Genomic DNA, 16,253 nt, shown 5'->3' on the forward strand with positions numbered 1-16,253 from the left:
AGTAGGGCAGGGACAGAGAGGGGGACAGAGGATCTGAAGCAGGGTCCCTTCTGCCCAGTTCAGGACTCAGAGTCACAAACTGTGAGATAATGACCTGAGCTGAAGTCAGACACTTAACCATCTGAGCCACCCAGACACCCCACATTTACCACTATTTTTTATAAATGGAACAATAAGTTGTCTAACATTTAGTATTTAAAATATTTCACTTAGCATAATGTTTTGGAGATTCCTTCATGTTACTCTGTATATTGATAATTCATTTTATAAAATTGTTCATTAGTATCCCATTGTATGGATGTACCACTATGTGTTTATACATTCTACTGTTGAAAGACATTAAGGTTGTTTGCAGTTTTTTGCTATAATGAATAAAGCACCTGTGAACATTTCTGAACAAGTCTTTTTATGAACATGTGTTTTTTTCTTGGAGTAAATACCTAGACTTCAGTGGCTAAGTTGTATGGTAGGCATGTTTAACTTGTTAAAAGAACTGCCAAATGTTTTGTTGACTGTTACACCGTTTATATTGCCACCACCAGTTTGAGTTCCCATTACTTATCCTTTTCAGTGCTTGATATGGTTAGTCTTTAATTTTTGCTCTTGTGCTATGTATGTAATGGATTGTGTGGTATTAATATGCATTTCTGTGATAACTACTAGCATTTTTGCATGTAGTTATTAACCATTCACATACCTTCTTTTGTGAAAAGTTGGTTCACTTCTTTAGAGGTTGTCTTTTTATTTTTGAGTTATATGAGTTACTTATCATGGATAAAAATTAACAGATATATCTGTTGAATATATTTTTCCTCGACTATTTTCATGCCTTTGCAGTTTTCAGTGGCAACTTCTTTAATTGTTACAAAGCCTCAAGGATGATTTTTTTCCCCTTTTATTGTAATACTTATGTGTTCTAATTAATCTTGGCATACTCCAAGTTAGTAAAAATTTATTTCTGTTTTTTAAGACAGTTTTCTTGAAATAGCTTTATTGGAGTATAATTTGCATACCATAAAATTCATCCATCTTAAGTTCACAGTTGAATAATTTATGGTAAATGTGTACATTGGTACATGACATTTACAGTTGACTTGCATTGCCTGAAAAAGTTCCCTCATGCTCTTTTGCGGTTAATCTGATCTCCTTTCTGTCATTAGATACTTTCTGTAGATATTTAGAAGTAGTCTTTTGTTTTTGGCTTCTGTCAGCATGTTTTTGAGATTCTCCCATATTGAGCACGTATCACTTATAACACACGTATTTTTTTAAATTACTGAATCGTACTTCAATCTAGAAAGATACCCCATTTTGTCTAGCCATTTACCAGAAGATAGAAATTTAAAAATTAAAAATTTTTTATTAAGTTTTGGAGTTTTTACAAATAATGCTGTTACCAAGATTTGCTTACAAGTCTTTATATGGGCCATGTGTTTTCATTTATTGTGTAGATTGTTCTGTTGTATGACAAGCATATATTTAACTTTTGGAAAGCACCAAATTGTTTAAAAGATGACTGTACTGTTTCACATTCTGACCAGCAACATACAATAGATCTAGTTTATCCATATCCTCTCCATCACCTGGTATTGGCAGTCTTTGATTGTTACTGTTTCAGTGTATACTTAATGACATCTCCATGTGATTTTAATTTGCATTTCAGTAGTGACCAGTGCTTTTGTGGATCTTTTCTTGTGCTTAGTAGGCATTTCTACTTTGTTGAAAATCGTTCACCCCTTTTCTCTATTTTCAGTTGTATTGTTTGTCTTAATACCAATTGTAAGAATTTAAAGTTGATTCTTGAACAGCTGATGTAAACATCCATGTGCATCTTTTTGTGTGGACATGAGTTTTCAGCTCCTTTGGGTAAATTCCATAGAATGTGATTACTGGGTCATATGGTAAAAGTATTTTTAGTTCTCTTCTTGTTCACTTTAGAGTTCTTTGTGTCTTTGTATTTTGGATAACAAGCCTTACTCAGATGGAGATTTTGCAAATATTTTTCCCAATCTGGGGCTTGTTTTCTCATTCTCTTGACTTTGTCTTTTGTAGAGTAGGTTTTAATCTTAATGAAGTTGAGCGTATCATTTATTTTATGCATCATTCCTTTGATGTTGGAACTAAACGGTCACTGCCATACCTAGAATCATTTAGCTTTTTCCTATGTTTTATAGGAGTTTTATGTTTTACATCTAGATCTCTGATCCATTTTGACTTAATTTCAGTGTAGAGGGGGAGTAAGATGTGTGTCTAGATTCATTTTTTTGACGTGTTTTCAGCACAGTTTGTTGAAGAGACTGTCTTTGCTCCACTGTATTGCTTTTGCTCTTTTGTCAAAATCAGTTGAGCATATTCATGGAAATCTAATTCTGGGCTCTCTGTTCTGTTTTGTTGATACCTTTATTTTTTAACTAGCACCACAGTGTCTTGTTTCCTGTACCTTTATGATACATTTTTTTTTTTAATTTTTATTTCAACATTTATTTATTTTTGGGACAGAGAGAGACAGAGCATGAACGGGCGAGGGGCAGAGAGAGAGGGAAACACAGAATTGGAAACAGGCTCCAGGCTCTGAGCCATCAGCCCAGAGCCCAACGTGGGGCTCAAACTCACGGAGCGCGAGATCGTGACCTGGCTGAAGTCGGACGCTTAACCGACTGCGCCACCCAGGCGCCCCTATGATACATTTTAAAGTCAGTTAGTGAGTGTCACTCTTCTGACTTAGTTCTTCTTCTTCAGTATTGCATTTGCTATTCTAGGTCTTTTGCCTGTCCATGTATTCTTTAGAATTGGTTTTTCAGTACAGTATTTGCAAATAACATGATGAGATTTTAATTGGAATTGTACTGAATATATAATTCAAGATGGGAAGTAATGACATTCTGACAATGAGTCTTCCTATCCACGAACATGGAATCACTCTTCATTTATTTAGTTATTTTTTATACTTTTTTAAATTAATGTTTATTTATTTATTTTGAGAGAGAGTACAAACAGGGGAGGGGCAGAGTGAGAGAGAGAAAGAATCCCAAGCAGGCTCTGTGCTTTCAGTGCAGAGCCCGATGTAGAGCTCGAACTCGTGAATCACGAGATCATGATTTGAGCCGAAGTCAAGAGTCGAGCAGTAAACTGATGAGCCACCCAGGCGCCCTATTTAGATCTTCAGTATCATTGATCAGAGTTTTGTAATTTTCATCATATAGGTCTCATACATTATTCTGGTAGATTTTTACCATAGAATTTCATTTTTTGGAGGGCAGCTAATGGAAATGGCATTGTATTTTTAATATCAAATTCCATTTCATTCAAAGTGTATAAGAAAGTAATTGGCTTTTGTATATTAAACTTGTACGCTGTGACCTTGTTGTAATCGCTTATTCCAGAAGTGTTTTTGGTGTTTCCCCCCTTACTCCAGATTTTCTACATAGATAAACATGTTATCTGAACAGGATGGTTTTATCTTTTCCTTCTCAATCTTACACCTTCTGTTACCTTTTCTTAGTGTGTTAGCTAGGTCTTCCACTATGAACTTGAAAAGCAGTGGTTGAGGGGGACATCCTTGCTTAGTTTCTGATCTTAGTGGTTATTCGCTATTAGTTTTTTTAAATAGTCTTTAACAAGTTGAGAGGGTTCCCGTGTACTTCTGGTTTACTGGGTTTTTATCTCGAATGGGTTTTGGATTTTGTCAAATTTTATTTTGCATCTATTGATATAATTCTTTAGTTTTTCTTTAGCCTGTCAATGTGATGGATTACATTAATTGATTTTTGAATATTGAACTATCCGTGTATACTTTTTTTTTAATTTTTTTTAACATTTTTATTTATTTTTGAGACATGGAGAGACAGAGCATGAACGGGGGAGGGGCAGAGAGAGAGGGAGACACAGACTGAAACAGGCTCCAGGCTCTGAGCTGTCAGCACAGAGCCTGACGCGGGGCTCGAACTCACGGACTGTGAGATCATGACCTGAGCCGAAGTCGGACGCTTAACCGACTGAGCCACCCAGGCGCCCCTATCCTTGTATACTTTAGTTAAATCCTCCTTGGTTGTGGTGTATAATTTTTACTCTACATCCTAGCCATATCATAGTCTGGTTCTGATGCTTGATCTGTCTTTTTCGTCTGTGTCTTTTGTCTTCTAGTATTGCCTTCTCATGATGTAGATGTACTGGGTAAGCCAGACATGATGTACTGGGTAATAGGAATTGCTATAAATAGGCCTTTAGTAATATACTGGTAAGGTGTGAGAGGAGGGGGCCTTTCCTAATATACAGGTAAGGTGTGAGAGGAGGGGAAGCATTTCATAGTCCTGTGATTAGATCTCAGTCTTTTGGTGAGCCATTACCTCTGTATTTTGAACTTGCCTTGTATTTCTCAGTTTCTACCCCCTCCCCACCATCCCCTTGAAGTGGGTCAAGATTGCTAGAGTGGGCTGGAGTTGGGCATTCCCTTTCTCCTTATGGAAGGTTGAGTATTTTCCTTTCTAAAGGTCACTTAGGCTCTGATGGGCAGACCTTGAAAAGAAGTCAAGAATACTGTAGGATGTTTCAAAATGGTCCTCTGCCCTTGCCTCCGCCAGAAGTACAAGGGTCTCTCTTACATATTCTGAGATCCTGGTAGAGATCAGTGAGGTAAAACTCAAAAGTATCGAGGCCCCTTCAGTTGACTGTGTCTCTGAAGTTTTTAACTCTCAGAGTTGTCCACACTGAGCTTCCAGCAGTTCATCAATTATATAGTTTGGTTTTTCTTATCCTGGTGCTAGTGCCTGCAGAAATTGCTATTCTGGGTTGTAATTATCTATACTTGTCTGTTCCCTTCAATTTGGGGGCAACAGTTTGCTCAGTTATCTCAATTCTATTACAGAGGTAAGAAAAAGTGGGTGACTTACTAGGTAGTTCATTTTTTTACTTGTTATTAGGACAGATAGCAATTTCTAAGATTCTTATATGCCAGAACAGAAACTGGAAGTCTGGAAATATTTTGAATCTTTAGATTACTTGGGGGACATTTGTAATCTTAACAACATAGCATTATCCGATCCATGGACATGGATTGTTTCTACTTAACGTTTACATCTTTCATTTCTCTCACTTATATTTTACATTTTTTCAGTGTGTAGGTCTTATGTTTTTGTTAAACTGTTTACAAGTATTTTTCTTTTTGATCCTATTCTGGATGGCATTGTTTGCTTCATTTCATGTTTATTTTATTCATTGCTAGTATATAAAAACATTGCTAATTCGTTTTTATATGTGGATGTTATATCCTGTGATCTTGATACACTCTAAGTTTTCTAAGAAAGTTTATAGGTCCTTAGAGTTTTGCTGCACTCAGAATGAGTTGTCTCTGGTAAAGACATTTATTTCTTTGTACCCATTGTTTATGCCTTTAATTTTTTTCCTTGTGTTACTACCCTGGCTTTAATCTCCAGTACATTGTTGATTGGAAGTGGTGAGAATGGACAGCTTTGCCTTGTTGATGATGCGTAATGTAATCCCTAGATTAACTATTAAGAATTTAACAACAGCAGGGGCACCTGGGTGGCTCAGTTGGTTGAGTGGCCGACTTCATTTCAGGTCATGATCTCACGGTTCATGGGTTCAAGCCCCACGTTGGGCTCTGTGCTGACACTTCAGAGCCTGGAGCCTGCTTCCAATTCTGTCTCCCTCTCTCTCTGCCCCTCCCCTGCTTGTGCTCTGTCTCTCTCTAAAATAAATAGACATTTGAAAAATAAAAAAAAATTTAACAACAAAAAAGCATTTAAAAATCATCACAGGAATTAAAATGGTACACTGAAAACACTTGTTTAATAGAAATGATGGCAATAATGTAGAAGCAGAGGCACAAAAAAGATGAGGCATTTACAAAATAAGTAGAAAAACCATGTCAGTAATTTCATACTTGTGGTCTAGGCACTCCACTTAAAGGACAGATTAACAGATTCTTTGGTAATCCAAGATACAGTTATATGCTTTAGGTTCAAAGCACAAATACATTTGTAGTAAAAGGATGGAAAAGAATATAGTAGGCAAATTATATTCATAAGAGAACTGGAGGGGTCATATCAATATCAATCAAAATCAATTATAAAATCCAAAATATTACTAGAGACTAAGAGCAAATTTTCATAGTGCTAAAAGGATGAGTATATTAGGAACATAAAACGGTTTTTACCATCTATATATTTTCTGATGGGAGCCCTAAAATAAAAGAAGTAAAAACTGACAGAATTGAAAAGATCATTAGAAATTCAACTCTTACAGCTGGAGATTCAGAACTCTGTCTATAATCAGTAGAACCACTAGATTGAAAAATTAGAAAAGCTATTTAGCTTGAGAGGTACAATTACCACTTTGATACATTGGTTTTTTTTTTTTTTTTTTTTCAGACTTGTAGATCATTCTCCAGGATAGAGCATATTCTAGGCTATCAAACAAATCTCAGTAAGTTTTAAAAGGGTGAAATAATTCAGGGTTTGTTTTCTGAGTATGTTCGAATTAAATTATAAATCAATTCCAGAAAGAAATGTGGGAATTTAAACAACATATTTATAAATGACCCATAGGTCAAAGAATAGTTGACACTGGAAATTAGAAAATGTTTTGAAATGAATGAAAACGAACACATGTCAAATATTGAGTTTCACTTAAACATCCTGGAGGGAAATTCACAGCACTCAATTTGGAGCACCTTCATGAGAAAAGAAAAATGGTCTCAATTCAGTCATGTTAAGTTTCCATCTTAAGAATAAAAATAGCAAAGTAAATTTGAAAAAGAGGTAAAGCTTGAGTAGCAATCACTGGAATAAAAACAATAGAGAAAATCAATGAACTGAAAAGGTCAACAAAGTTGATAAACTTTGGGATAGACTGACCATTTTATTTTTTTATTTTTTTAAAAAAAATTTTTTTTTCAACGTTTTTATTTATTTTTGGGACAGAGAGAGACAGAGCATGAACGGGGGAGGGTCAGAGAGAGAGGGAGACACAGAATCGGAAACAGGCTCCAGGCTCTGAGCCATCAGCCCAGAGCCTGACGCGGGGCTCGAACCCACGGACCGCGAGATCGTGACCTGGCTGAAGTCGGACGCTTAACCGACTGCGCCACCCAGGCGCCCCTAGACTGACCATTTTTTTTTTTTTAATTTTTTTTTTCAAGATTTATTTATTTTTGGGACAGAGAGAGACAGAGCATGAACGGGGGAGGGGCAGAGAGAGAGGGAGACACAGAATCGGAAACAGGCTCCAGGCTCTGAGCCATCAGCCCAGAGCCTGACGCGGGGCTCGAACTCACGGACCGCGAGATCGTGACCTGGCTGAAGTCAGACGCTCAACCGACTGCGCCACCCAGGCGCCCCTAGACTGACCATTTTAAAAAGAAAACACAAATTACCAAAATGAGGCTTGAAAGAAGAGACATTATTGTCCTACAGAAATTAAAATATTAGAAAATTTTATGAGCCACTTTATAACAAATTGGGCAAATCTTACAAAGACATATATTGCCATAAATAGAGTGTAAGAGAAACTTTGATTATACTTATAAAAAGTAAAGAAATTGATCATTACACTTATGCCCACATAGGAAAGCCTAGGCCCAAAGAGCTTTAGTGCTAAATGTTTTCAGGTATTTAAGAAAGCACTGTTAATTATCCTATGCAAACTCTTCTGGAAAATAGGGGAAGAGGGAGCATTTACAACCTATTTTATGAGTCCAATATTATCCTGACACACCAGACGAAGACGTCACAAGAAAACTATACATTGTTATCTCTCATGAACATACATGCAGAAATCATTAACAAGATAACAGCAAACCAAATCCAGGAATATATTAATAAAGTATTAAAAACTGAGTAAGTGGATATATTTTGGGAATGCAAGAGGGTTTACTATCCATAAATCAATTAATACAATATACTCTGTTAGTAAAATAAAGGACAAAAGCCATATCCTTTAGTAAACAAAAAAAAATTTGAAAAAAAACCTGTTCATGATAATTTTTTTTAAGTTTATTTATTTATTTGGAGAGAGAAAGAGAGTACCAGTGGGTGAGGGGCATAGTGAGAGAGAGAGAATCCTAAGCAGGCTCTGCACTATCAGCTCAGAGTCCGATGCAGGGCTTGTGACCTGAGCCAAAAATCAAGAGTCGGACACTCAGCCGACTGAGCCACTCAGGCTCCCCGTCATGATAAAAATTTTGAGCATACTAGACATAGAGAAGGAAATTTCCTAATTTTGATCTAGTGCTCATACGTAAATGAAGTTTTTTTTATTTTCACTTCTAGGGATCACAGCCCTGTTCTTTCTGTTTTCCAGTGTCTTGAAACTGATGTTGTATATATTTTGTCTGATGTTTTAGTTTTTTTTTCAGGTGGGAGAATAAATCTAGTCCCTGTTTCTCTATCTTCAGTAAAAGCAAACTTTGACAAATTTACTTCTAATTATTTTATGCATAAGATGATTAGGTGATGTTTTGGAGAAAAAAACAAAAAATAGACTGTTCTGCTTAAGAAAAAAAAGTGAGTTTTATGTTTAGAAGTAATTTATTAGATATTAAGATTTTGTTGCAAGATTGACGTGATGCCTACTGTGCACTAAGGAGGCACCTTAGGATTTTGTTATGAACCATTATTTGTATATAACTTTATGTGGAGAATTAAAATTTTTATAATACTGAATTTTTCATAAAAGTACATGATAGGTCACTTTCTTTATTCAGTCTCTGTTTCCAGTCTATAGAATTGCATAATGTTTTATAAAGGACTTCTGTATTTCTTTATTAAGTTTACTTTTTGATATTTTCTATTTTGCATGATTAGTGGAGTTACTTTTTAATTTGGTTACTTTGGAGCAATATTTTAGATATTTTATAATTGACCATGGTGCTTAATTTTCATTGATGTAATATTTTAGATTGCTTTTATAATTTTCTTTAAGTGTGGTTTGCATATTAGGTATGTTAATACTATGTCTCTTAGATAATTAACAAGTATTTTATTCTCTTCCCTCCTCCCCACTTTTTAAAATTATCAGTTTCTCTTTTCAAACAGAAACATTGTTTTTCCTTTATGAGTGCTCGCTTTTTTGATTTGCTGAGAAATCTTTCTCCCAGGTAAAGAATGTAGAAATATATTTTCTTTGAAAACTAAATCAATTTAGTTTTTATGAAAGAACTAGCCATGGACTCCCAACACTGTTTTTGAAAAATAAATCACCTGTTTATCTTACTACATTTATTTGTGTATTTAAATGTGGCTAGTATCTTTTGTTTATTACTGCTCCCAGAATATTATAATAATTTATTTTCATAAAAGTACTCTATAGTGGTGGCTTCATTTTTTATTAGGTATTTTTACTTTAATTCAACATTATACCAAAATCAAAACTTGAGATTAGGCAAGTATCTTTTATGATTAGCTTTAGAGACGAGTTGAAGGCAGATACTTCAAAAGAATTTTTACAGAGAATTTTGTTGAGATCACTTATATCTGTAAACAAGAAGAAAGGTGATTTTGTTTTTAAGAAAATCTTATTCACGTATGCGATAGGGTTACAATTTCTTGGTTAACATCTAGGATTTTGGGTTTTTTTCTTCCTATATGATATATTTTATCTGTAATCTTTGCTAAAGAAATTGTTTTTTGTTTTTTGTTTTTTTATAGTTTTGGTAAGCAGTTTGGAGGAAAAAGAGGATGTGATTGTCTTGTATTAGAGCCTTCAGAAATGATTGTGGTAAGAACTCTAAAGAATGCTGAATTGTTTTTTTCTTTGTTTTTTGTTTTATATACTTGAGTTTCAACTTTAAATGTAAGCTTTTAAATACTGAAGGAGGTTCCATTACTGTGACATTTAAAATATTAAGGAGCATCAGACGTATATATCAAATTTGATATGTTTTTATCTACTTTAAGTTTTTCCTGATCCTTGAGAAAATTTGGAAAATGATACAGTTACATACAACATTTACAAATTTGGTGATTTCTTCTACTAGTTTTACCAGAAATTTTAAATGAAGGCACCCTGATTTTTCGAGTGTTTTCTCTTTTCCTATTCAATTTAGTTAATAATCTTTTAACATCCATCACTCTTTGTGCTGGACTTGAGGGAAAGAGAGACAAAGAGACACAAAATTATAACCAAGTAAGAAGTGGTTTAGATCTTAATATTTTTACTTAGAGTGTATTTAAGGAATAATCCTTTTTCCTAAGAAATCTAGGTAGTTGATGTAAAGTTAGAAAATCTAACTTTATTTTGTTTTCTAAGCATTAAAAGAACCAAAAACACAGCTTTGTTTTAACCTGTTCTGAGATGACCTCGATTGACTCATTGTCCTCCTAGCATCTCATGTAGATGATCCTGTCATCTAATTTGATTTTAAACTATTGAGAAGTGAGATTGCATTCTTTTTCTTTTTTTTTAATTTTTTTTTAACGTTTATTTATTTTTGAGACAGAGAGAGACAGAACATGAATGGGGGAGGGGCAGAGAGAGAGGGGGACACAGAATCGGAAGCAGGCTCCAGGCTCTGAGCCATCAGCCCAGAGCCTGATGCGGGGCTTGAACTTACAGACCGTGAGATCGTGACCTGAGCTGAAGTCGGACGCTTAACCGACTGAGCCACCCAGGCGCCCCGAGATTGCATTCTTAATGAAGGATTTTATTTTCAGGCATCAAAACTAAACCATTTCACCATTTCATGGTGCTGTTGTCATGCACATCTTCAAATAGTTTCTGTTTTCTACAAACTCGATCACCTACATTATCATGCACTGACTGTCCTAAATTTCATATTTTAACTCCTAAAAGACAAAAATTAGGTCTTAATTAGTTTGTGTTTTTGTTAGGATTGCAGAGTGCTGCTTGCATAGTAAGTATTCAGTGAATGTTAAGTCCATTGAAGTTTGCTCAAGGCTTGGACTATGTATTATGTTAAGTGTTGGTATATATAGTGTATCTAGTAAGGCCTCAGAACTCTCCCTTTTAAATAAATGTATTGAGGGACATGGCAAGAAAACTAGCTCAAGAAGTACTGGTTTTCTCACTGATTTGTCATTTGATCTATTTTGTATTTCTTTTACTTTATCAGGAAAGAATTGTGCTTTTTACTGCAGTGTTCTCATGTGCATTTTTTTGTTGTTGTTGTTTGGTTCTATTGTGGTAAAATACGCAACATAAAATTTACTATCTTAACCATTTTTAAGTATTTAGTTCACTATGTTAAGCTAATAACGTAGAAATTAATCACTCATATATTATTAAATTAATTTTTCCCTTAAGTGAAAGGGAAAGCTTTTTTCTTCCCATATCTGAAGTTAGCCTTTTCTCTAAGGACACGTGCTTGCTTTTACTGGAGGACAGTATTTAAAGCCATGATGTGGCTGCCAGTTGTTTTCATTGCTCCAAGCACCTCTTTGCTTATAGGGCCTCTCAATAAACAGAGTTAGAAAATATATCTGTGAGTGTATATATACCCACACACTTATGTGTACATATATCTTTCTTTCTATATGTGTTTGATTATTCTGGCCTTTCCTCTTCGCTTTTTTGTACCTCCTTTTTCTACCAGTGAGAAACTTGATTTCTATTATCATTATATTTATTTACATAGAGTGGTTTAAGAATTGCTTGCTCATAACATTGGAGACAGTGCACAGTGCTGCTAGCTAGAGTGATGTGCACAAATACATCTATTTTAAGTGTACAAGTTGTTGAGATTTTACAAATGTATAATCCTTATAACTTACCTCTATATCAAAGTATAAAATATTTTAATCATCCATCCTAAAAGCAAGGAAATACTCAGAGAATTATAGGAACCTGGCAAAAGACAGAGGAACCAGATTAAAAGGACTCCTGTTTGCCAAATCTGGGACAATTTGAGAATCTACATAAAAATTCATGTTAATCATACCCCTGTATATAACATAAGAATTTATAAGTTCTCCAGATATGGATGAATGAATGAGGGAGATGTTCTTCCTGATAATGTAATGTGAACTAATAAATACAGAAAAAATGATTTTAGAAAATCACTAATGAATGCTAAGACTTGGGGGCTAATGTTTGAGAAACCAGAATACTTACATAATCTGAACATATCTCTCCACAAATCATTTATGAAGGGAAAAATTACCAAATCTCTAATGGGGTAACATGGAGGATACCCCTATAATGAATATCATTGCTACCACCATCAGTCTGGGCACAAGCTGATAACATACTAGTCCTGATATGATGAACTGAGAAGGACAAAATATCACATTTGTGAGAATTTCCTGCCAGAAATGCATGCCTGAATGTAGTCATTAGAAAATACCAGACAAAACAAATTGAAGACATTCTACCAACTGACTGGCCTATACTCTAAACATTCCAGTGTCAAAAAACACAGAGATAGACTGAAGAATTATTCTAGATTAAAGACCAAAAAAAGACACATTACTAAACACAATGCTTGATCTTGTATTAAATCTTGGACACAGAGGGGCAATGTGGCTATAAATGCATTTGGCACAATTGATGAAAATTGAATATGGACTTGTGGATTAGATAATACTGAATTTGCTGATTTTGAGAAATATACTTGGGTTGTGTGATACAAAATCTTTGCTCTTAGGAAATATATATTGACATCTTTTGGCGTCAATTTATATTACGATGTTTCAGAAAAAAATTGTGTGTATATAATATCTTAAAAATTACCAAAAAATCACATCAAATATTTATTGATTGATTGATGGTTGGTTGGTAATTTTTAAATTCCGAAACCTCATTTCATTGATGAGCAGCATAAAAAAAAAAAAAAAAATGCTTTATAAGTTATAGGAGAAGATAATACAAAATAGTTTTAAGATTTTTATTTCTGATATTTCTGAAGGATTTTATCAAAATGTCCTATGAATCTTGATTTTTTTTTTTTTTTTTGTTTTATCACCATGACAACATCTTTTTTTATAAGTATGCACCACGCCCAACATGGGGCTTGAACTCACAACCCCAAGATCAAGTTGCATGCTCTACTGACTGAGCCAGCCTGGTGCCCCAATATTATATCTTTTGATATATAAAAATGTATTAAATATTTTGTACCAGTATAAATCTTTGGTATTCTGTATTTTTTTAGATGAAATTATTTAGCATTCCTTAAAGGTAGAATTGCAAATATGATAGAAGTAAATATTTCTTATGTTGATAAGTTCTTTCAAATGGTTTGACTGTATATTTGTACAAATTTGAGTAACTCCTCTAGTGATTGGGAATGCCTGGTAATGAACATCTTCCTGATCACCTGTTAAGTTAGTCTTCTTAATCTGACATATTATAAGGAAATCTCCCTCTTGCAGCTTACTTGTGCGTACTTTCATATACCTATTTATGGGCATTTTTTTTTTCTTACTGTTATTCTGTCTTGTCCATTTTCCTACCTGGATTCTTCTTCTTTTTATTTAAAAAAAAATTGTTTATTAAGAGCTTTTTATTAAGGTATGAGCCCTTTTGCTTATACAGTGTTGTAAATATATCATTTTCTCACTGAAGTTAAAATGAATTTTACATCAGGTTTTTTTTTTAATCTATAAAGGTGTTTTCCTCTTAGAACTTTCTGGTTAGGGTCATGCTTATTATTAGAAAGACCTTCCCCATGACAACATTATTTAACTTTTAACCTGTATTGCTTTCTAGAATTTGTTAGTTCCTTTTTAAAAAGTTTTAGAACTCACTCCTCTGGGGAGAAGACAATGATAACCAGTTAACAAAGTGTCTCCCAACATTTCCTCCAAATACAATGCAGAACTACAAGAAGAATGAAAGAATTGTACACATATACCATGCTCATGGCATAACTTGGAAGCAGAGAATGACAAATTTTGAAAGTAATAGTAAGTAAAAGGAGAAAACCCACCAATTCTCAGCATGTTATCTTTCCCGCTCTATGTCTTTTCCCAACCCTCAGCCATCCAAGGCTTTGTGGTGAGCAAAGGCCAACCAAGCAGATTTGCAGAAAACACACAAGATGGAAGCTAACAAGTGGACTAAGGTTAACCTGCACTGCCAGAAGGACTAACTCCACACAAAATGTAAAATTGTGTGTGTGTGTGTGTGTGTCATAGATCAGAACACGGATTACAGGGAAGTCATTTAAAATGAAATGGTTTGCTAAAGTCGTCTTCTAAGTGTGTATCTTCGGGGTTAAGACAAAGGTTTTTAAGTGCTAAAGAAGAAAGTAACACATTGGGAAATTTTAGGTTTCTGCAAGACAAAGTGAACACAAAATTACAGTCTTATGATGCCTTTCCCCACCTCCCACCCTGCAAAACAAAAGGAAAAAGTATCCTAAAATACCTGGACCTCAAAGTATTTGATAATTTCCTATTAAACTAGGAATCTTGTAAAACATTCCAGTATCACAAAAAGATAAAAAGAGAAGATGAATAAATGCATATAGTTATTACAAAAAAAATGAGAAACAGATTCATTACATACCAATTATCCCCATTCTAGAAAAAAAAACCATGCAGATGAAAATTGACCATACTTTAGAGATAAACATATTCAGTCAAGCATTTGAGGACACTTTTTAAAAACGTAAAATCAGGAATTCAAAAACCAAGAAAAGAAAATGAGAAGAAAAATAGAATCAAAGAGTATAAAATCATTAAAGGAATTGAAGATATAGGAAAAATTATTTTAGAAACAAATTAAGGATGCCTCAGGGAGAATACACTCAAATGAAAGTTTAATAAGGTACATTGAACCTATCAAAATTACAGTGAGATACCATGTTATACCTATCAAAAAAGGCAAGAAATAAAGGTTAGTGAGGATGTAGAGAAAAGGAATCCTCACACACTGTTGGTCGGAATGTAAATTGTTACAGCCAGTGTGAAAAATAGCATGGAGGTTCCTCAGAAATTTTTAAAAAGTAGTACCATATGATCCAGTAACTCCACTGGTCGGTTTTTCCGCAAAGAAAACAAAAACATTCGTTTGAAAAGATACATTCACTCCTATGTTTATTGCATCACTATTTACAGTACCCAAGAGTTGGAAGCAACCTAAGTGTCTATAGGCAAATAGATAAGGAAGATATGGTATATATGCAATGGAATATTACTCAGCCATAAAAAGAATGAGATCTTGACACTTGTGATAACATGGAAGGTCCTAGAGGATATTATGCTTAAGGAAATAAGTCAGACTGAAAAAGACAAATAACATATTTCACCCATGTGGAATGTTAAAAAACAAAACAAAAAACAAAAAAAAAACAAGAAAAAGCAGAATCAGACCTATTAATATGGAGAACAGACTGATGGTTGCCAGAGGGGAAGCCAGGTGGGAGGTGGATAAAATGGGTGAAGGAGGGGAGTGTGAGATGGAGACTTCCAGTTATGAAATGAGTAAGTCATGGGAATGAAAGGAATGTAGTCAATGATATTGTAATAATGTGTATGGTGACAGATGGTAGCTCTGAGCATAGCATAATGTTTAAACTTGTCAAATGACTATGTTGTGCACCTGAAACTAACCTTGTTTGTCAACTATACTTAAAAAAAAAAAAGGGAAAAACTAAATGAAAATGACAAAAAGAATGAAGTACAAGGTGTCAGAAGTATTAATGTACTTGAAAGCTGCTGAGAGAGCAGATCTTAAACTTTTGTCACCCCAGAAATGAAATGGTAGTTATGTGATGGAGGTGTTAGCTAAGGCAATGATGATAAATCATTCCGCATATAAATGTGTTGAATCAGCACATTGTATACCTTAAATTTACACAATCTTAATTTTTTTTTATTAAGTTTATATATTTATTTTGAGAGAGAGCGAGCACAAGCAGGGGAGGGGCAGAGAGAAGAAGAGAGAGAATCCCAAGCAGGCTCCACACCATCAGCAAAGAGCCTGATGCGGGGCTTGAACCCACGGACTGTGGGATCATGATCTGAGCCAAGATAAGAGTCGGATGCTTAACCAGCTATGCTACCCAGGCGCCCCTGAATTTAAACAATCTTACATGTGAATTGTATCTCAAAGCTGGAATAGAACAAGTGTCAGAGAAAATAGTGAAAATTAAAGTTAGGCAATGAAGGGATAATGTTCATAATTTTAACACTTCCAAGACAGAGAAATCCATGGAAAGCAACTATATTTAAAACAATACTTAATGAAAATTCTTTAGAAATTAAAAAAGATTCAGATCTATACATGTAAAGGGTCTGCTGGGAACTGGGGAAATGAGCCCATAACTACCATTT

The 16,253-nt window shown here is 34.5% G+C and overlaps 1 protein-coding gene across 9 annotated transcripts in view; it reads left to right on the forward strand.

Moving 5' to 3' along the window:
• RAPGEF6 (Rap guanine nucleotide exchange factor 6) overlaps positions 1 to 16,253 on the forward strand; it is a 196,630-nt gene that overhangs the window by 43,493 nt on the left and 136,884 nt on the right. For 8 of the 9 annotated variants that reach the window (XM_025923608.2, XM_086704659.1, XM_025923607.2 and 5 more), the window contains one exon: positions 9,666 to 9,735. In XM_025923608.2, the coding sequence (XP_025779393.1) occupies positions 9,666 to 9,735 (70 nt within the window). Of the gene's footprint in view, positions 1 to 6,383; positions 6,445 to 9,665; positions 9,736 to 16,253 lie in introns of those variants that run through there. The other variant, XM_086704702.1, reaches the window with a different exon arrangement.

Source organism: Puma concolor, chromosome A1 (genome assembly GCF_028749965.1).
Source record: "Puma concolor isolate L17-30 chromosome A1, mPumCon1.1.hap2, whole genome shotgun sequence".
Taxonomy (NCBI): Eukaryota; Metazoa; Chordata; class Mammalia; order Carnivora; family Felidae; genus Puma; species Puma concolor.